This window comes from Trachemys scripta, chromosome 4 (assembly GCF_013100865.1).
Source record: "Trachemys scripta elegans isolate TJP31775 chromosome 4, CAS_Tse_1.0, whole genome shotgun sequence".
Taxonomy (NCBI): Eukaryota; Metazoa; Chordata; order Testudines; family Emydidae; genus Trachemys; species Trachemys scripta.
The window spans coordinates 42,543,518-42,565,979 of NC_048301.1; the positions used below are offsets into that span (position 1 = coordinate 42,543,518).

A 22,462-nucleotide genomic window follows, 5' to 3' on the forward strand; every position below is an offset into this window, starting at 1 on the left:
CATCATGTATTGGCAACTGCAAGAGGCAGAATACCAGAAAAGTTGAAATAATTGTCTAAACTGATAAAGCAAATCCTGTGACCCTACTTTACAGTATTTAATACAATTCCATGGATTAGTTCAGATAAATTTGCAACTTTTTTCCCTAAAAAAATTACAAGATTAGCTAACTCACCGAAGCATTTTCAGCTCCTGGGCAGCCTTGAGGATTATTTCATGCTGCCTTTGACTAAGGACCATTACCCCTCCAAGTGACTGTTCAGGGTCCAGGTTTGGCTCTGCTCCCAGCATGTCAGATGAACGTGGTGGTGGAAGGGATGGATCAAGCTGATCCTCCAAAGGTCGTAGTCTGTCTGCTTCATCAGGATACCATCTATCCGACAACCGTTCCCTCTCCCAGTCAGTCCTTTCAGGAAGGTAATCTCGCTTCTCCCTCGATGTATCACGCCTCTCTGGATACTCTCGGATCCTCAACTCCCCCCTGTCTCGGAGGTCTCTATCATAGAGATCCCTGTCTCTTTCCTCCCTCCACCGGTCCTCACGGTACCTGTCCAGAGGTGGAAGTGGTGGCAAAGGTGGAAGAGGAGGAATGTCCAGGTCATGACTCGGTGTATCTCTGTCATCCAGAGGTCTCAAGTAATCTCTGTCCCATTCTCTATCAAATTCTCGATCATAAATATCTAAGGGTCTTCCAATCCTGTCCAGATCTCTATCCAACTCCCTCTCCCTGGGCCTTTCCCAATCATCCCACCAAGTGTCTCGTCTGTCAAGATCAGAAGACAAAGGAGGTAGAGGAGGAAGAGGTGACAGTGGAGGCAATGAAAGATGCAGTGGTAACCTGTCATCTCTATCATATGGATCCAGGTGATCATCCTGAATATCTGTGTCACGCTCTCTCCAATATCGATCTCTTTCCCAATCATCCAATTGTTCGCGCTCTAAAGGACGGGCATCTCGTCTATCTAATGAAGGTTCCTCTTGCATTCTCTCCTCTTCATGACTCCAGGGAGCCCTTGTTGGTTCCTCTCGATGATACAGAGATAATTTCTCAGAGTTGTCTCCTAGGTGGATTGGTTTATCAATACTGCCTGTTTCAGGCCTGCCCATTTCCCTCTCCTGGCTACCTGATCGCCTGACAGAACCCCTCTCCCGACTTCCTGCCCGCCTGACAGGACCCCTCTCCCAGCTTTCAGCCCGCATGACGGGACCCCTCTCCCGGCTTTCAGCCCGCATGACGGGGCCCCTCTCCCAGCTTCCTGACTGCCCCCTATCCCTGCTGTCTGCCCGGCCAGCTGGTTCCTTGTCTCGGCTGGACAACACCCTCTCTCGGCTGCCTGACCGCCCAACTGGCCCCATCTCCCAATTGCCTGACTGCCCATCTGGCAACTTCTCCCTGCTACCTGACCGCCTATCCAGCTGCTCCTCCCGGCTGCTCATTCTCTGGATCATCCCCCGGCCTCGGGTGGCTGCCTGTCTGGGCAATCCTCTGCCTCTGTTTGTTAGCCCCCTGCCTCGGCAGTCTTCCAGTCTGCCCTGCCCCCTGTCTAGGCCGTCGTCCAGCCTGCCCTGCCCCCTGCCTCGGCCGTCGTCCAGCCTGCCCTGCCCCCTGCCTCGGCCGTCCTCCAGCCTGCCCTGCCCCCTGCCTCGGCCGTCCTCCAGCCTGCCCTGCCCCCTGCCTCTGCTTACTGGTCCATTGCCTCTATTATCTTCTGGTTGAACCGGCCCTTTACCCTGGTTATTTTCTGATCCAGGTAGTCCTTTACCCTGGCTATTTTCTGAAAGGGGCAATTTACTATCTGTAGATTTCAAGTCTGTATTTCCTGTTACAGGGGATGGAGGTAAGGCTGCTGTTCCTCCTGTTCTCGGAGGAATAGTAGACTGCACAGTTACAGGTGTACTGGGAAGTGGTGTTGGTTTTTGATTCTGAATGGGTGGAGGTTGAGTAGTTGGTTTTGTCTCTTCTACTTGCTGTGCAGGATCCTGAGAACTCCACGTCCACTTTTTAGGCCCAGGAATAACTTTTTTGACTTCAGCTTTGGGTGGTTCCTGTTGAGCTTTTGTCAGATCCTCAGCTGGCTGAACTGGACCAGAATTCTTTGCATCTGTATCAAAGGAAATTGGAGTAGACTGAGTTCTATTTGCCAACTCCTTGTTGACAGCTGCATCAGCAAAAGCTTCTCTGTTTTCTGTTCGGGACTCTGCTTGAGACTGCTGTTGTCCAAAAGGAGGTCTGGGCCCCCTCCACTGTGATCCACTTGGTCGGGAACTGTGCATCTGTGATGTACTTGGGGATGTATAAAACTGTGCTGCTGGCCCACGGGGGATAGTCCCCCATTTGCTTGAAGACCGTGCATCTGAATTCTGACCTTCAAATCTTGGCCTTGGCCCTTCCAAGTGCTGGCCTTCAAAACGAGGTCCTCTCTGTCTTGGCCCTTCAAATCTGTCAAAGCCTCTTCCCCGAAGTCCATCAAACCTACATGTAAAACAAGAGACATATTCAAATGAACAAATTAAGTGAGAATTCTCTAGAAGATATTTTCACTTTATAAAACTACTTTCATGCAAACATCTCTGTGTGCCTCATAAGCAAACCCCATTAAATCAGTACAGAAACATGGAAAAATGCACTTCAATTTCACACTGCACAACTGAGAGTGATGTAAGCCACTTGCAGACTAGGCAACCTCTAGGAAATAATGTTAGATGAGCCACAAAATAATCAGTGTCATGCCCCACTGTTGCACCAATATGTGAAGTTATGTCTCTATGCTGGCTCATATCATCTGGGGCATCATCCATAGACATGTAATGGGGAAAAAATTCCTGCTTATGTGAGAGCAGCAGCATTTGAACCACACTATATAGATAGTAGTGGCTGAAAGTGTAAATTTCAGCCATGAAGACTAGTTCCAGGAGAAACGTTGACTTAAAATCTTAGCTGGAAATCAAGTGTTATTTTAACATGTCCTGTGTTTAAAGCTCCAGACTAGGGCTCAGAAGATCTAGATTCTGTTTCCAGCACTCTCCAGATTCACTGTGTGACCCTAGTAAAGTCACAATTTCTCTGACTTTTGATACTCCAATAGCAAAACAGTGGTAATTCCCTACCACACGAGGGTGTGGGCAAAGATAAATAATTAATGTATGTGTAATTATCAGATACTACGGTACTGAGTACTACATAGAAAAACCCATAAATAAAATATAATTAGATAAATAAAATCTAGATACAGAATTTAAAATATTATTAAACAACAAGTGGAGCAAGCTTATGATGTTGCCCTGGTCTGGACAGCTTTGTGTGTTTTCTATTTGTACAACTGTATTTTATTCACATTTAGTTCACCTACAACTATGGTGGCTCAAAATGTGGGGAACTGGATAACAAATACAGCATGAAGTGAAAGGATTCATGCAACAGGAGCTAAAGATGCATATCTGGTCAAAAAACACTTTTTAATTAAATGCCCAACTACTGAATCTCATAACAGAGTAGATAAAATCAAAGTATTTTACACAGGAAAACTTAAAAGGGACTGAAAGTCACATTACTCAGATGTTTGTAACTTAGGCCTTGGCTACACTGGCGCTGTACAGCGCTGCAACTTGCTGCGCTCAGGGGTGTGAACCCCCCCCCCCCCCCCCCCGGGCACAGCGAGTACAGCGCTGTACAGCACCAGTGTAATCAGAGCCTGCAGCGCTGCATGCTCGCTCGCAGCGCTGCAAGCTATTCCCCTCGGAGAGGTGGAGTACATACAGCACTGCGAGAGAGCTCTCATAGCGCTGGCGGCGCGACTACACTCGTAGTCACCACGGCAGCACTGCAAGTCCCGAGTGTAGCCAAGGCCTTACAAGGTTGAATCTTGAACCAGTGCAAAAAAGGAAAAAGAAACAAGGCAGTTGGAGACTACAAGAACAATCAATTACAGGATCTTGTTTCTCAAAAAATACCAGGGTTGGAAACAATTGCTTTATAGCACTGAGGAGAACACACACTGTGGTAAACACAACTTTCCCCAGTATTATATATGATTGATCTATAATTCTAGTACAGTGGTGGGCAAACTTTTTGGCCCGAGGGCCACATCTGGGTGGGGAAAATTGCATGCAGGGCCAAGAATGTAGAGCTGTGGCAGGGGGCTAGGGTGCGGGAGGGAGTGCGGGGTGTGGGACGGGGTGTGGTGTGCAGGAAGGGGCTCAGGGCAAGGGGTTGGGGCAGAGGAGAGGTGCGGAATGTACGAGGGGGCTCAGGGAAGGGAGTTGGGGTGCACCAGGGGTGCGGCTGGGATGCAGGCAGCGGGCTCAGGGCAGGAAGTTGGGTGCAGGGTGAATGAGGGGTTCGGGGTGTGGGCTCGGGGCTGGCACTGCTTACCTTGAGCGGTTCTGGAGTGGCAGCAGTGTGCACCAGGGCCAGGGAAGGCTCCCTGCCTGTGTGCCCTGACCACACGCTGCTCCCGGAAGCAGCCGGCACCACGTCCCTGCGGCCCCTGTGGGAGGGGGGGCAGAGGGCTCTGTGCGTCGCCCTCGCCTGCAGACACCGCCTCCTGCAGCTCCCATTGCCCGCGGTTCCCCATTCCTGGCCAATGGGAGCTGCGGGGGGCGGTGCCTGCAGGCGAGGGCAGCGCGGAGCACTCTCCCCCTCCCCCCCCCAGGGGCCGCAGGGATGTGATGCTGGCTGCTTCCAGGAGAGGGGGTGGCAAGCCCTAGTTTGCCCACCCCTGCTCTAGTAGTTTGAATTATCAGCTGCTAACGATCACTTTGGATGTGAAATGGGGGGTGATGGGAAATGATTGAGAACAGAATGACACTCCTGTGAAGTCTCACATCCTGCAAGGGCTAGAAATACAGTAACTCCTCGCTTAACGTTGTAGTTACGTTCCTGAAAAATGCAACTTTAAGCAAAATGATGTTAAGCTAATCCAATTTCCCCATAAGAATTAATGTAAATGGGGGGTGGGGGTTAGGTTCCAGGGAAATTTTTTTCACAGTATAAGTTTTAAACAAACAATTTAATACTGTATACAGCAATGATGATTGTGAAGCTTGGTTAAGGTGGTGAAGTCAGAAGGTGGAAGACTGTGGGATATTTCCCAGGGAATGCCTTACTGCTAAATGATGAACTAGCACTCAGCTGACCCCTCAAGGGTTAACACGTTGTTAATGTAGCCTCACACTCTACAAGGCAGCACAAATGGAGGGAGGGGAGACAGCATGGCAGACAGAGATAGAGAGACACATGCTGTATGAGAGAGAGATGTGCATTGCCCCTTTAAGTACGTTGATCCCACTCGAAGTACATTGCCTTTTTAAGTTGAGACAGCAGCTGCTGCCAGCAAGCTCCCTCTGTCCTGAGCCCTGTCGTGTCTCTCCTCCTCCCACCCCCGCTCTATGGAGATGGGGTAAGTGGGGGGCAGGAGCAGGGAGGAGGGGGACACCCTGACATTAGCCCCCCTCTTCCCTCCCCAAACCCCCCGCCCTCCGCACAGCAAGCAGGAGGCTCCCAGTCCACTTAACTACAGTGATTAGGGGTGAATCTAAATTTTAAGTGTAGACCAACCAGGCATAAGATAAACACAGTGAACAGTGCACATAATTTATTTTCAAAAACCCACAAAACAAAACCCACTATGTTGCATACACAATTTCCCCTAGGGAGAGATGACAAAGAATGAAGCACGTGTGACAGATTTTCTCACACTGTTTAAAGCACAACTGGCACTATAGGTACTACGGTGATGACAGCAGTATAAAAATCTGTATAGATGAGAATGTGTGTAAACTAAAGGAAAAAGACCTACCTAGGACCTCTTGGTCCTTCGAAGTATGTGCCTCTGGGTGGGTCTGGAAGCAATCCACCTGATCTCACTGGTTTATCTTGAACGTTGGAGGTTGGGGGTACATAGGTTGAAGATACTGTAGAAGAAGTTTTCAGTTCTCCAGATGCTGGTTCAGATGAAACAGAAACAAATGGCACCGCTTGCTTACCCAGATGAACTTGAGAGTTTCCTTGGTCTGAAGAGTCAGCAGATGTAGTTATATCAGAATGACAAGGTAAAGTTGCAGATGAACCAGGTATTTTAAATACAAAAGAATCAGGGATAGGAAGCAGAGCTGGCCTGGTTGTCTTAGTGGACTGGAAAACCTGAAGACTGGATGTTGGGGGTTCAGATGAGTTAGACAACTGAGGATCAGAAGACAGAGGTGGGGGAACCTGCGGAGGGGCAGTTGAAGGCAAAGATGGAGGCAAAACAGGCACGCCTCCTTGAGAGGTTTGAGAGCATGGAACAAAAGGAGGTGGCAATGCAACATTCCCAGTGTATTGATTCTTCATGTTTTGAAGCGAGTTCACTTTCTCCTGCAGATGGGACTGAGTAGCTTTCATCTGTCCCTGCCATGTTTTCCACTGTTTCTCATACTCCTGGAGCTGATCTTTGTGAGGATAGGTCTGAAGTTGATCCTGCCATCCTTGGAATTCACGCTCCCATTCTTTGTGAAGTTGTTGAAACTGTTTCTGCTGCGCCTCATAATGCTGCAGCTGCATATCCACTGACATTGTCTGCAAGAAAAATAGACACAAACCCCTGAAGAACACAGCTTCCAGAATGCAATGCTCTGTATCTATCCGCAGCCTGGCCCCAATGCAGGTCTGTCGTCGCCATGCCTGCAGTAGCTGGAATCTGCTAGGCCTTGTCCCAGGCAACTGCCCTGGATTGGGCAGTGACCCGCAGGCTCGGTAATTGCAGTGGGAGCAGGATTGCTGGGCATGGATCCCGGGGAGGGGAGTGCAATTCGGTTCGTGCTTAAAGGCTAGGGGAGCAGGTGAGGGTCTTGTAGCCCTCGGGGATGTCTCTATACAGCTGTTAATAAACTGACAAAGCTCTGGCTGCGCTGTTTTAGTTGGGGATTGGTCCTGCTTTGAGCAGGGGGTTGGACTAGATGACCTCCCGAGGTCCCTTCCAACCCTGATATTCTATTATTCTAAATGCTGCAGAATACATTTTAAGTTCCTTCTGAAGCCACATACTTGAATATCACCCTCTGTCCCAAGCAGAAGCTTGAGAGAAGAGTTACATAGAAACAGAAGCAAACATATTCTGTCTAGTACAGACATATCCTGTCTGGTATATCTCTAACCTATACATTTTAGTGATAGATAAGGGCAAACACATCCATACAAAAAGCCCACATCACTCAAGGTGGGGGGAGGGCGGAGTGGGGAGAGTATAATTAGCAACAGATTACTTCTGCACACAACCAAACTATTTGGGGCTATTAGTAGAATATCCTCCCTCCCTACTGAATCACAAATCAATCCACAAATATTCTAATATATGTAGCAAGCAGCCTTGTTTCCCAAACTCTTCAATTTGTTTCTCCAAGCACACAGCAATTCATTTTAAATGCACTTTCCTTCACATTCGAGAGCACCACCTGGACCACTAAACCAGGTATACCTTGAGTAAACTGCAGTAGTGCTCCAAGTTTGGGCTTATAGAACTTGTTTATCTAACAAGACAAATTAAGAGAACAATCTCTCATTAAGCTTGTAATAAAAGTTAGTGAACCTACAACAGTCACTAACTATTCAATATATTTTATCTGTACCCACATCTATATCTGAACTGCTGTGGCCAAACTGCAAGTCTCCTTTACCCTGCCTTGTAAAATCATGAAAATGTACTACCTAGGAACCATGATGATTATTTTACTTGTCTCCTTCACCAGGCTTTCCTTGGGGCTACTGGCTCCAATATACTTTTCCTTTATCTAATGACTTTCAGATCCTTGAGTGCTAGGAGTGGCAAATACCCACACAATACATATTATTCATGCAGAGTCACACTATTGCAACATAAAATGAAAAAGTATTAAAACAGTATATTTTGTATAAAATATGAATCAACAAGGGTTCACGAAGAGCTGTGCAAGAAAAAATGTGATGGCCTAATTATCATCTTTTATCTCTTCCCTTTCAATATTGTCATAACCAGTCAACGCGTATAGGAATGCCATATCAATGGTCCATTCAATTCAATGTAGCCAGCTCTGAATCAGTTTGGGTCAAACCAGTTGCCCCTCTAGCCCTATATTTTGTCTCTGAGAATGAGCAATGATGTATTATTAGCATTGTGGTAATGTCCAGAGAATCCAATTAGGATAGGGACTCCATGATTGTAACTGTTGTAAAAAAACAAACAAAAATCTCACTCACTCACACTCACACAAAGAGATAGAGTGGTCCACTGGATAGAGCACTGGACTGGGAATTAGGAGATCAGGATTCTGTTCCCAGCTCTCCCACAAACCTGCCATGTGACCTTGAGTGAGTTACTTTACCTCTCAGTGCCTGTTTCATTTCTTACTCTTTGTCTGGTCTGTCTTGTCTATCTAGAATGTAAATTCTTTCAAACAGAGAGTAACTCTCACTATGTGTAAGTACCACTCCTAGCACAATGGGGGTTCAATCTTAGTTGGAGTCTCTAAGTCAGACGTGGGCAAACTACGGCCCGCGGGCCACATCCGGCCCGCAAGACCGTCCTGCCAAGCCCCTGAGCTCCAGGCCCCTGTTGTCCCCCCTCCCCCGCAGCCACACCACTGAGCGGGCCGCACTCTGGCCCGTCACTCCCCTGGGCAGCATGGGGAGCTCAGCTGGCTCTGCTGCTGTTAAGGGGGTTGGGGGGGGTTGGGTAGGGGTACGGGGGATCCTGGGGGGCATTCAGGGAGGAGGAGGTGGTTAGATGGAGTGGAGGTTCTGGGGGGGGCGGTCAGAGGATGGGGAACAGGGAGGGTTGGGAGTGGGAGTCCCGGGGGGCCTGTCAGGGGGCAGAGATGTGGATGGGGTCAGGAGGGCAATCAGGGGACAGGGAGCAGAGGGCGGTTGGATAGGGGGTGGAAGTCCTGGGGGGGCTGTCAGGAGGCGGGGGTGTGGATAGGGGCGGGGCAATCAGGGGACAGGGAGAAGGGAGGTTGGATAGGAAGAAGTGGGTTGTAGCCCACGAAAGCTTATGCTCTAATAAATTTGTTAGTCTCTAAGGTGCCACAAGTACTCCTGTTCTTTTTGAGGATACAGACTAACACGACTGCTACCCTGAAACCTGGATAGGGAGTGGGGATCCTGGGAGGGGGCAGTCAGGGGTCAAGTAGCAGGAGGGGTTGGATGGGTTGGGAGTTCTGAGGGGGGCAGTCAGGGGGCGGGAAGTGGGAGGAGGTGGGAGCCAGGCTGTTTGGGGAGGCACAGCCTTCCCTACCCAGCCCTCCATACAGTTGCACAACCCCGATGTGGCCCTCGGGCCAAAAAGTTTGCCCACCACTGCTATAAGTGCTACTATAATAATTTGGAGTTTTTTAAGGGCAAATACCACCCCTCTCACAAAGAAAATGGGAAGGCATAGGCTCTCCCCTAACCCCCAACAATCCCATGATCTACTTAATTACCCAACACCACCCTACTGACCCCAGCTAGCAATAATCTTATCCTCTGAAACATGAAGATTTACAACAATTAGTTTTATCTGAATTTGCAATTCTTACAGATGTCTAATCTATTTTTAATCTTACTAATCTATTTATATCAATTATATCCTTAGGCAGTGAGTTCCACTATTAGTTATACTTTACCTAAATATTTCATTTATTTTGGCTTTTACATTGTCTTTTTGAATATCCTCTTTTCCTTGTATTGGAGGACAGAGTAAATAATGGCACTCAACCAGCTCTTTCTGTTCCTGTCACTTTAAGTAACCTTTTCTTTTCTAAACTACGCTGTCCTACTGTAAAATTTTCAGACACCTAAGTCCCATTTTCAAAAGTAACAGGCTCTTAGGAGCCTAAATTACTCCTTAGATGATTTTGAGAACTGTATCCCATGTCAATAAATAGTCTTTTAATTACTCCTCATATGAAAACTGCTCCCATCAACATCTCAATATTCTTGTTACTCTTCAATTGAGACTGGCAAGTAACTTCTCAGGGAAGGGGGAGCTAAGTCTTTGCCCGTGAACAAAGATTAAAGAGAGAGCAAGGCAAACAAGTCAGCCAGAAGAAATGATTATACTACATACTTCTTATCAGACCATGAGTGTTACATCATGCAAGAGGTATACCAAATCCCAGTTCCTCAATGACTAACCTGTGGGGGGGGTGGCTGTTGTATGATCTGTTGGTACTTCTGTAGGATCTGTTGCAGTTGAGCATGCTTCTGCATTATTCTCTGATACTGAAAGCCAACTCGATGGTGTGGATGTTGCTGCCACTGAGCTGCTGCCACCTGCAACTGCTGCAACCTCAAATCTTCCTCAGAGTCCTCAGGAGGTTCAATATTCAGCTGAAGATAAATATAATTATTATGACTAAGGGAAAGCTCATTCAAGCACAACACCTAAACAAGCACAACCAAATTCATAGAAGTTTCCTGGCAGTTAATAATTCTGTGATCCTGCATTTTGGTGTTCTGATTTTCTGTGACACTATCAGAATAAATGATTTTGTTTATCTTCTTCAATAAAGGGAATAGTTCAAGGCAAAAATCAGATGTGAGAATTTGCCTGCATATTCTAAGTAAAAACTATCACCAAGCACATGGGCAAAGTTTTGGGCAAAACTTCTTGGTTATTAGGCACAGACTATGACCCCATTCTTTAACAAAGGAATCATTATCTTCCAAGGTCTGGAGTGGAAGGCAAGATCACCACTTTCCTTTCCAGCACACAACAGGATGCATCTCAGCTAAAAATTGGAATGATTAAATCAAAATCCAAACCATTCCAAAATTCCGGTGTGTTTGGATTTAGTATTCTGGTTCAGGCCTGAGCTATTAAGTTCAGATGCATGTCTGGATACAAACTTCCACAAAGTCTTGAGGATAGAGGCACTACATTGAATGTGGGGTACTAGCTCAGGCATATCTCTAATCCTGACTGCAAGATTTATACAAGCAGCTGCAAAAGGAAAAGGCACTAATACCTTCCAATTCAGCAAATCATACAGCGGGACAGAGGTAAAAAATCTTGAACACTAACAAGGAAAAGTCATTCAGGAATTTCAGGTTAAGGAACTAGGGAGCACGGGATTAGCTAATTGGAACTACAGTAATTCATTCATTTCCCTTATCCTATTTTCTTTAAAATAATTCACCTTTGCTGAGATATGTCATCTGACCTACTGGCATCAGAGACAAATACAGTTCAGAATCTCTGAACACTATTCACTTCAGCATGGCAGGGTGCATGGGTCCCAACAGCAGAAGTCTTTCAAATCTGTAGTAGGAGGACTCTACAAGCCCAATCTGACCTTGCAAAGGGACCCTACTCATCACCTAACAAAACTGAGACAGCAGCTTGTCCCTGAAAAATATTTTACTAGTTCCAAACCTGCCAGACCAGGGAGATGTGTACCCAGACCTGTCTTTTCCAGCTGTAAAGTCTATTAATTGGGAGGCAATATGGGCTAGTGAATAGATCACTGGACTTGGATTCAAGAGATTTGGGATCTATTGGACTCCAAAGGTTTGGGGTCTATTGGACTCAAGAGATCTGCGCCTGGCCTGCTGGGTGATCCCAGGTACCTCACTTGCCTTCTGTACTTCAATTTCCCCATATGTAAAATGGAGATAATGATACTGACCTTCTTTGCAAAGTGCTTTGAAATCTACTGGTGAAAAGCACTATATAAAGTCTAGGTATTATTATTCAGACCCAGGCAGGAGGAAAACATTTTTTTTTAGGAATGAATGTCCCATATGGAATAGCATCTCTGCATAGCCTACCTTAGGTTCAGTAGATGAGACAGGAGGGTCCTCTTTTTTGGAAGCTGGTATTAGGGGCTCGTTAAGTGAAGGCGGTTCAGACTGCTGATTAGGAGCAGTCACTTTCCCTTCTTCTTGCTGTATTCTCTGCTCAGGTGCATCCTTCACTACTCCTGGACCCTTCGGTTGCTGCTGTCCCTGTGCATGTGCTTTTGCCCTCTGCTGCAGACTTAGCAAGTGTTGCTGGTACCAATACTGCTGCTGTTCCTATAAAATACAAAAAGGTTGCAAGAATTACAGTAGCAACCAGGTTTAATAGACAAAAACAGATAAAGATAACCTGCCAAGATAATCACCAAAATCTGGCAGAGAAAACGGTCTCCAGAGAAGTGTTTATGCCTGTTTCATAGTGATAACTCACTTCTCTACCATCATTACAGAGAAGCAATAGAGGTCAAAACCCTTTATCAGGATTCAGGCACCACTGTCCTAGGTGGTGTTATACAGACATGAAGGAAGATGCAATTCCTATCCCAAAGAGTTTAAAACCGAGGAAGGCAAAAAAACAGAAAGGAGAGAAAGGTGTTCAACATATGAGCTAAGGGATTGGGGTGAATGGATTTGTTAATTCCATTTCATTATTTTATTAACAACTTGTTATATGTATTTATTATGGAGCTCATATGAGGTGGGATAATGGGAAAGTTGGATGAGGAGAATTAGTAGGAGCCATGGAACAGGGAAAAGGAAAGGGGGCAGAAGGACACTGAAGGAAGAAATGCACAGAGGAAAGAAAGAAGAGGGACAAATGGAGAGGACCATGGAGAGCGGGAAGAGTGAGGATGGCAGCAGAGAAACTGTGAGGGAGAGATGTGGAAGGAGACTGGGGCAAACAACCAGTCAGACAGAAAACAATACCCTGAGTTCAGATTATAAAAAGCTGTCTTCTAACCTCACTGGCATCTGGGAGCTGCAAGGTAACCAGATGAGGACGCCAGAAATAAGACAAGGCCAGCTATGGAGATGGTCAAACTCCTAGCATTAAGTCCTCAACTTTAAATATGTTCAAAGTACAGGTGCTTTATAGCTGAAAGGCCTGTCCTTTGGAACATGGTTCCACAAGGTCTGATGGCATATTCTGACATTTAGACCTTCTTTGAAGGGGAAAATGCTGAAGAATTTCCTCTGCATTTTCCAAGATCTTCACTTTCTCCATGTGTGTCATATAGACAAATGGATATATATTATCCATTATAAATCCCCTTTTCTAGGTTTTGTAACCAAGTAGCATACATCTCCTCCAGGTTGAAATAATGACAAGGAATAGCTCAGCCCTCAAATATTTTTATACATTTTCAAAATAGTAGGTAGCTCAATAATTGTACTTCATCAGGATTTTCACTGCCCAGCCCCAAATATCAAGGATAAAGTTGGAAGAAACTTCCTACTGATTATGGTTCTATAATCAGCACACACACTAAAAACTCAATGAAATTCTGGGAGCTCAGATTTAAAATAAGATACAAAAGGAACTAAATTCTAACTTTATAAATTCAGAATACTGAATGTTTACTAAAAACGTATACTGAAGTCCCATTCATCAAGAGAATTTATACAGCTTTTGTAAGAACTCTAGCAAACTACAGGGGACAGAGGTTGGTATTTTAGAGCCATAAAGTGAGGATATGGAAAAGCTTATCCTAAAGCTCATGGAATGGTGCGGCCTATGAAAGCGCAAGCTCAATTAGCAATTTCCCCTCTTCTGACTGTCCCACATGTTTCATACCCTTCCAGTTCATCTTTTCTATCCACACACTGTGAAGAAGAGCCACTTCTGAAAACAGTAGAGAAGCCAACAGGAATGACCGTTTATTTTTAAATGCAGGCATAAATTCAGCATTGGTGAATGATGCTCGATGAGATTCCTTAAGACTAAAGTTTCCAATTCATCTTCAAAATAGGTATAAAATAAGCATGTGCAATGCAAACTTCTTCCACCCACATACCTTATGCCTGAATTAGAAGGACCTATTTCTAGTAGTGAGGTATGAAACGGACCAATTTAAAGAGCAGATCTATGCAGAAAATCACTTCTATAAAATGACATTTTGGGGATTATGTCTATGATAGGAGATGCTATCATTCTAGATCCTGCCATTGACCTCTGCCAATATCCTTCATAATCAGGATTCAGATCAGAATATGACATAGAGACGCTCTCATGGCTATGGGTGGAGGACAAACATCCATACTTACAGCATGGGATCTCTCAGCAGCCTTCAACTCCATGTTGCATTAGGAGTTGCTTTTGCATTCAAGACCTAGCAGAGGCATGCAGAACAGCACTAAGCTGGATTTAATCATTCCTTTCAAAGAGATGTCACATGAAGTGATTTCATACAATAGTGATGGTTATGACATAGATAAATAAAAGAAGATAGTCACGATAGACAACTGCTCTTCTGCCCCGAAAACCTAGTCACTTGTGAACACATCCTATCTCCTCTCCTTCTCAATATATAGATTAATCTGTAGGAGAGATCATGATACCACATAGGCTACAATACCACCAATATAATGACACCCAGCTGTAAAGCTCCTTCACAGCACATGAAGCCAGAACCACTTTATGTCCCACCATCTGACTGAGGGCTTGTCTACACTACCGCGTGTGGTCGATATAAGATATGCAACTTCAGCTACGTGAATAGCGTAGCTGAAGTCGATGTAATTAGATCTACTTACCGCAGTGTCTTCACTGCGGTAAGTCGACAGCTGACGCTCTCCCGTCGACTCCGCTTGCGCTTCTCATTCTGGTGGAGTATCAGAGTCGACAGGAGAGTGCACAGCAGTCGATTTATTGTGTCTGTACTAGACGCGATAAATCAACCTCCACTGGATTGATCGCTACCGCTGATGTAGCGGGTAGTGTAGACAAGCCCTGAGAAAAGTGAATGGACAAAAAAAAGAGATGTCTAAAGCTCAGACTGAGCAAAACAGAGGAGATACTGGTGAAGGATGCATTTCAAAGAGATGGTGGGAACTTTAGTCCTCATCTTTGACTGAGGGCTTCTACTCTCCCAGTGTCAAGGTGGTGACTATTCTTGGAGTCCTACTGCAATCACTGTTACTCCCATACACAAGGAATGCAACAATATCAAGGAGCTTCTTCTTCCATCTTTGACTAACCAATGGTTTATACCAGTGATACTGAGCCTCAAGTCGTTCAGGAGCCAAATTACCTATCAAAAGAGTACCCAAAAGAGCTACAGTAGTGTGAATTCATTGTTTCATTTACTATAGTGCTATTCATATTTAAAGAGTATGACAGAGAAAATATTAGTTTATATACAATTATATATTATTTTAACAGCAAAGTTCACAGTGCAAATTGATAACTTAATTTGGTTAATAACATAGTAAAAGCATCCCTGATTGGTTAATTATTAACTCACACAGTGTTTTAATATCACATGCTGCAAAGAGCCCCAGGAGACAAATTCGAGAGCTGCAGTCTGAGTATCACTGGTTTATACCTGTTCCTCTCTGGGGAGGATCTCACCACAGTGAAATAGATATCATCACCTTCTGGTTAGGGTAAATTACCACAACACAACTTCTACCAAATGCCCAACTGTGAAGGTCACACAGAAGCGCCACCTGGTATAACATACGGCAGCCTCAGTCTAACTCAAACAAGGAAAACCAAAGAAGTGCATCATGTCAACATACCATTTGTTCCACTGACTCTCCATTTAGTTCTGTATCCATTTCAAGAACCTAGTCCTTTTTAAAACTTTTAATGGCCCACCAGGACAGCAAGACTCTATGCAAGCAGTGTGATTGCCAGAGTCCAGGATGAAAAACTTGGGAGTCTTGGTAACTACAAAATATCAGGATGAATCTGAGTCTTTAGTGCACAATGCAAGACCAATCTTTTTATGCTGCAATTCCTTTCCCAGAATGGTAAAAAAAAATTAAAAAAGCCTGGTGATGCTTGTGGAAGAAGACAACAACAGAGATGATAAGCAAGGAAGAGGAAAACAATACAGCAGTCCAGAACACAGGGCTATGAAGCTTAGGTATCTACCTTCATGGGAAAACATACATAATCTTTGTTTAATTTTCCACAGAATATGCACCCAGATACCAAAGTGAATGGTATATGATAAATAAATTTGGTAGATACTTCACTTATTAAAGCTATGTCTACACTAGAGAGCTTACAGTGCAGGGTGACCAGATGTCCCAATTTTATAGGGACAGTCCCAATTTTTGGGTCTTTTTCTTATATAGGCTCATTTACCCCCCCTCTCCTCCCCATCCTAATTTTTCACACTTGCTTTCTGGTCACCCTATTATAGTGGCACAGCTGTACTGATGCAGTTGCGCCACTGTAAGCTCTCTCGTGTAGCCACTCTATGCTGACAGGAGAGAGCTCTCCTGTCGTCATAATGAAACCACCCCCAATGAGCGGTGGTAGCTATGTCAGTGGAAGAAGCTCTCCCGCTGACTTATGTTGGTGTAACTTATGTTGCTCGGAGGGGTGGTTTTTTCACATCCCTGAACGACATAAGTTATACCAACATAAGTGGTAGTGTAGACATTGCCTAAGTCAAGGGCTGTCAAACTTGGGTTCGGGACCCCTCAAGAGGTCATGAGGTTATTACATGGGGGAGGGGGGTCACGAGCTGATAACCTCCACCCCAAACCCCGCTTTGCCTCCAGCATTTATAATGGTTTTAAATATATAAAAAAGTGTTTTTAATTTATAAGGGGGGGCAGGGTCAAACTAAGGCTTTTTATATGAAAGGGATCACTAGTATAAAAGTTTGAGAACCACTGGCCTAAGTGTTTCTGAAAAGATACACCTTGCCATAAGGAGACACAGGAACCTTATTTTTATTGTGCTAGGCTGTGCTGCAAAATGTGTCACATGGCATGGGACTAAACCACAATCACACACAGAGATCTGTCAATGTTACACAGTGGAAGAAAAGTTATATAACAAGGAATTACAAATGACAAATTGCAATACGTTGCATAATCTACTTAATATATGGGGGAGGGGGAGAAGCAGCACTCTGTTTGGCTATTGATACTGTTACTACAGGAGATAATCAGAAAATTATCTTCTGCCTAGACTAGATTGTCATTAAATAAAAAAGAGAAAGATTTCATAACTCTTCTTCCGCACATCAGTAGAAGTTATAATATTTCAATGTTCAACCTTTACAACCCTTTAGTTACCACTTTCTTTTTAAATTAACATTTAATTTTGTACTGTATCAAATTCAGCAAACTACAATAATGCAAAGTTAGGGCAAAAAGTCAGAAAATGCAAAAGGTAGTGGTGTTTATTCAGTCACAACTCTGCTCCTCTATGTATGCATTGCAATAATCCATTAATTATGACTGTTATTTTATATGTATGTATGGTTGTCAACATAATTATTGTATTGTATTATTTTAAAAATAGTATAGCATAATGAAATTACAGACTATCATAACAGATAGCAACAAAGCAAGGTGGGAGGGTGTTAACATTTAATATTCAACCTCCTAAAATCCAGCACTTTTGAGTGCTCAGTTATTCAACTAAAATACTGAATCTACATCTAATTTACTATTTTGCTTTGAGGGGAGGGAGCTTAAAGAAAAATGAACACAAGGGGAGTCCCCAATTCTATAGAAGTAAAAAAACAGCTAGTGCCTATCAATACCATTATAAAAGTGCCCATCTACAGACATAAGTATTTTTAACAGTAAAAAGTATATTTTTCACCCTCACCAAACTCAAAAACTTTTGAAAAGACTTTCCTCAAGTACTTCATAAAAGTTCACCTTTAGGAAGAGATCAAGCATGAACACGTTTAGGCTAAAGTCTGTCTATTTTTGAAAGCTGTACGCATAAGGCATCTAGAGTCTGTAACGGAAATACTTTTGTAATCTTAACTATTGCAAGTATGGCCAATTTGCACTGTTCTATCATTTGTGTTGATAAACAACTGAACAAATATTACTGTAAGAGAAAAATCAAAACAAGAAACTATGCAAAACAAAACTAGGTGGCAATCCTACAATGTACCAACAGACTGCTGCACTGGTATGGAGGGCCCAATGAAGTCAATAGGGTTCCGTGCAGTTCATCTGCACAACTTACTTTGCAAGATCGGGGCCTTAACAGTCTGAAAAATCCACCCAGGGGATAAAGTTCAGTCAAGGCTGAAACTTTATTCTTTACTCATCCCATTGTGCTTGGGAACTGTTGGCTCCTGAAAACCAAGTACTACAGGATGTACATTCAACGGGAGTTTATGGAATTTTAGTCTTATCTGTACCATTCCTGGCTTTTATGAGCTGAAGCCAAATATTCTGTTTTATTTAAATGTGATTCATTTATTGTTTCTCTATTTTATCTGTCTTTAGTTGAGCATCTTTACAATTCACACTACATCGGTAAATGATCAGTTCCCATCACTACCTTTTCTAACCCGGAGCCACACTCGGCAGCAAAGCACAGGTTGGACACTTTGTTCTTACCTGCGGGGTCATAGTGGAAGGGTCTGGTTGTGGGGTGCTGTGCTGGTCAGAACTGTCACTGGTGTCCTTAGCAGCACTCTGCACTGCCTCTTGCTGAGCAGGAGTGGAAGGGGGCAAGGATGACTGGGATGTAGTAAAGTGAGATTTAGACTGAGAAAGGGAAGGTGTCAAACTAGACTGGGTTGGTTGGGAAAGGGATGATTGGGAAGGGGACAAATAAGATTGAGAATGTGTCTGATAGGATTGGGAGGAGGCTAAATAAGATTGAGGGGCAGTTGATGGAGGGGGCTCCAAATAGGATGGTGGCGGTGGCTGGGAGAGCTGAGAATGGGACAAATAAGACTGGGGCGGAGGGGACTGGGAAGGGGGTGGCTGGGCCGGGGGAATATAGGGTTCAGACTGAGCTGGGGGGACATAGGCCTGTGAAGGGGGTGGATAGGCCTGCTCAGGCGGTGGGGGCGACTGTGGCGGAGAGGACAGCTCCATGTCCATGGGCACTGGGGAAGAAGGCAGGTGCTCCCAGTCGCTGTGGGGCTGAGACGGCTGGAGGGTCTCATGCTCTCGAGGCAGGGGGGGCGCCGGGGGCTTGCAGACCTGGGGGTCCCGGGGTGGGGGCGGCGGAGGCGGCTCGCGGTGCTTGAACTGCTTCTGGTAGCTGCGGACGGGGGGCGGCACTGGCGGCGGCCAGTCGGTGAAGGAGCCGGGGAGAGGCGGAGGGGGCAGACCCGGGGGCGGCGGCCCGGGCGGGGGACCCCCCAGAAGTACCGACTGCATCTGTTTCTGGTGCATTTGCTGCAGCTGCTGCAGCTGGGCCAGGTGCTGCTCCTGCAGGCTCAGGAAGCCCGAGGCACCGGGCGCGGGGGCCACGCCGGGGCCCGGGGGCGGGTAGTTCGGCGGCGGGACGGAGGGGGGCATCACGGGCGGGGGTACGGGCAGCGGCGGGGGCGGTATCGAGGTGGGGGGCGGCGGGTAGTGCCCCGCCGCCCCGTACAGCCCCCAGGCCGGGTACATGGCGGGGCCGGGTCTGAGGCGGCGGCCGGAGCGGAGATCGGCGCTTCCACAGGCCGCGGCGAGTGGCGACAGCAGCGGCGCGTGCGACGCACAGTGCCTGCGTAGTGAAGCTCGTTGGACCTCCGAGACAGAAGAGTGGCATACTGGAAGCTAGAGTGCCCCCAGCCAGGACCATAGAGAGGGGCTCGCTGAAGTTAGAGCGCCACCCACCGATCAGCCCGGGCTATAGCGTGGCCGGGCACTGGCGGAACAGCACGGACAATAGAGAGGTGAACTAACTGGGCCTAGAGCGTCGCTGAAACCCTGGTCTCTTCTTCCCTCCAGTCGGCTTGGACAAAAGAGAGTGGCAAAGAGGAGCTAGAGCGCCGCTCAGAGGAAGGCGATCGGCCTCCATCTTGTTGGGGGAGGAACAACAGATTGGAGGCCTCCGCCTTGGCGCCTTCTGGGTCCTTTCGCGGCCAAGGTTTTCACCCTTTCTCACAGCTGATCCCTCCCTTGCGGGGGCTGGTTTCCCTAGGTGTGCCCGCCTGCCCCTTGCGTTCATCGCTGCCGTCGGGGCGCCCTAAGCCTTCCCTGGGAGACGGGTCTCCAGTCTGGTGAAGCTCAGTGTCAGGGAGGTCTGCCTTGGATAGGGTGACCAGATGTCCCGACTTTATAGGGACAGTCCCGATTTTGGGGTCTTTTTCTTATATGGGATCCTATTACCCCCCCCCATCCCAATTTTTCACATTTGCTGTCTGGTCACCCTAGCCTTCGATTGCCTCCCCTCACCTCCAGCCACAGGGTGGAGGCCTGTGGGACTGCATGCCCTGGCCACACACAAGTTCAGTCACAAGCTGGCATCAAATTAGGGTCCCAAAAACACAGTCTTGTCTCCATAAACTGAGAGATGCTCTGCTAGCCCTAGCAATAATGACCAGCAAGCGTCATCTCTGGCAGGGCAAGCTGAGAACCATAGACAAAGCCTTGAACCCTTAATTTCTTTACTATGGGGACAGCATTCAGATTATAGTGCTTGTGTCTTCTTAGCAGCCACCAACTGTTAGCTTGAGTTTCACAGCTGTTTAGCAACCACAACTCCACTGCCTGAAGGCTTGGCTTCACTGAAAATTAACTTGAATTATAGATTCATAGATTCATAGATTATAGGACTGGAAGGGACCTCGAGAGGTCATCGAGTCCAGTCCCCTGCCCGCATGGCAGGACCAAATACTGTCTAGACCATCCCTGATAGACATTTATCTAACCTACTCTTAAATATCTCCAGAGATGGAGATTCCACAACCTCCCTAGGCAATTTATTCCAGTGTTTAACCACCCTGACAGTTAGGAACTTTTTCCTAATGTCCAACCTAGACCTCCCTTGCTGCAGTTTAAACCCATTGTTTCTGGTTCTATCCTTAGAGGCTAAGGTGAACAAGTTCTCTCCCTCCTCCTTATGACACCCTTTTAGATACCTGAAAACTGCTATCATGTCCCCTCTCAGTCTTCTCTTTTCCAAACTAAACAAACCCAGTTCTTTCAGCCTTCCTTCATAGGTCATGTTCTCAAGACCTTTAATCATTCTTGTTGCTCTTCTTTGGACCCTTTCCAATTTCTCGACATCTTTTTTAAAATGCGGCGCGCAGAACTGGACACAATACTCCAGCTGAGGCCTAACCAGAGCAGAGTAGAGCGGAAGAATGACTTCTCGTGTCTTGCTCACAACACACCTGTTAATGCATCCCAGAATCATGTTTGCTTTTTTTGCAACAGCATCACACTGTTGACTCATATTTAGCTTGTGGTCCACTATAACCCCTAGATCCCTTTCTGCCGTACTCCTTCCTAGACAGTCTTTTCCCATTCTGTATGTGTGAAATTGATTTTTCCTTCCTAAGTGGAGCACTTTGCATTTGTCTTTGTTAAACTTCATCCTGTTTACCTCAGCCCATTTCTCCAATTTGTCCAGAGTGTTATAACTCGAGTGTTGTTGGTGTTGGGGTTACTAGGCCTGCCTGAACCAAAGTTCTTCCATGTTTAAACTCTGTCCTTCCATGTTTAACTCTAATCGACCTCAACAACCAAGGACAGGAATTGGAACGTGTAAACAGCCAGTTAGCAATTACGACCTTGCTCATACCAGGTACCAAATGATAATGATGAGGTTTGCATGTTTCTAGCTGGGGAAGGGATAATAAACTAAGGGTAAACAGAACCAAATAACTGTTTAGAGGAGTGTTACTAACAAGCTAGATTTATAGCCCTAGAATGATTTAATTGCTTAAATGTATAAACATGCCTTCTGTAGAGAGGGGAGGGAGAGAGAGAGGGGGCTTAGTTGTAAAATGTATAAAGAAGAGAGAAACTGTTTTTGCTGGTGTGCTTGATTTGAGACTTGCCTGTCTCCTTGCACCACTTTGAGATCTCAAATAAACTTTGATTGTTTCTCCACCCCGGTATGTTTATTGACGCAAAGCACTCCGGGCAACAAACCCCACTGTTGCTGTCCTCGGGCCCCTGTGCCGGCAACATTGGGACACCATTTTAGATTTGAGGGAGGGGGTAACTTTACCCTTGATTCACGGGGCTACTTGGGCACATGAAAACTATTTTTATTTTTTTGCAGATAATAACTTACAAATTATTATCTGACAGGAGCATTGTATCTAATTCCGATTTAAAGAAAGAAAATTAAATAAATATTAGACCTACTCAACTCTAATACTAATATGTTCTGACATCTTGTGTCAAGTCACTTAAGGGACACTGGTTAGGTTTAAAATTTTAATATATATTCTTACTTTGTTACTAACTCTTGAATACAACAATTAAAACAATTGTAGAAAAATCCAGATTACTTTCTATCACTCTTTGGCAGTTCACCAAGCTTGGAAAAGATCATTTAATTTTTGGAAACATCCTACTAGGGCAAGGCCCTGCCTGGGTTCTAGGGGTGTTACCCCACTACAAATAATAAACTTGAAACTGACCTTAAACAGGAGTGAAACTGATACTTTCAAGTCACTCACAATATTGCCAACCACAAATGTTCACAAATCATGAATCAGACTCACCAAAAATCATGAGATTATGTACAAATAATAGATTTGGCGTTCTTTTTATTTGCCTTCTGCTTTTTGAGTCTTTTGGGTGCACCCGGGTCACATTTTGAAGCTTTCTCCA

General features: G+C 45.5%; 1 protein-coding gene across 2 annotated transcripts in view; it reads right to left on the bottom strand.

The window, feature by feature from the left end:
- YLPM1 (YLP motif containing 1) overlaps positions 1-19,407 on the bottom strand; it is a 58,014-nt gene extending 38,607 nt beyond the window's left edge. Inside the window, exons 1-5 of one of the 2 annotated variants that reach the window (XM_034768519.1) lie at positions 18,287-19,405; positions 11,765-12,010; positions 10,130-10,324; positions 5,799-6,556; positions 176-2,473 (exon numbers count right to left, since the gene is read on the bottom strand). In XM_034768519.1, coding sequence (XP_034624410.1) covers positions 176-2,473; positions 5,799-6,556; positions 10,130-10,324; positions 11,765-12,010; positions 18,287-19,297 — 4,508 coding nt within the window. In that variant the 5' untranslated portion in view covers positions 19,298-19,405. Of the gene's footprint in view, positions 1-175; positions 2,474-5,798; positions 6,557-10,129; positions 10,325-11,764; positions 12,011-18,286 lie in introns of both variants that reach the window. The other variant, XM_034768520.1, reaches the window with a different exon arrangement.
- Positions 19,408-22,462: the final 3,055 nt, after the last annotated feature.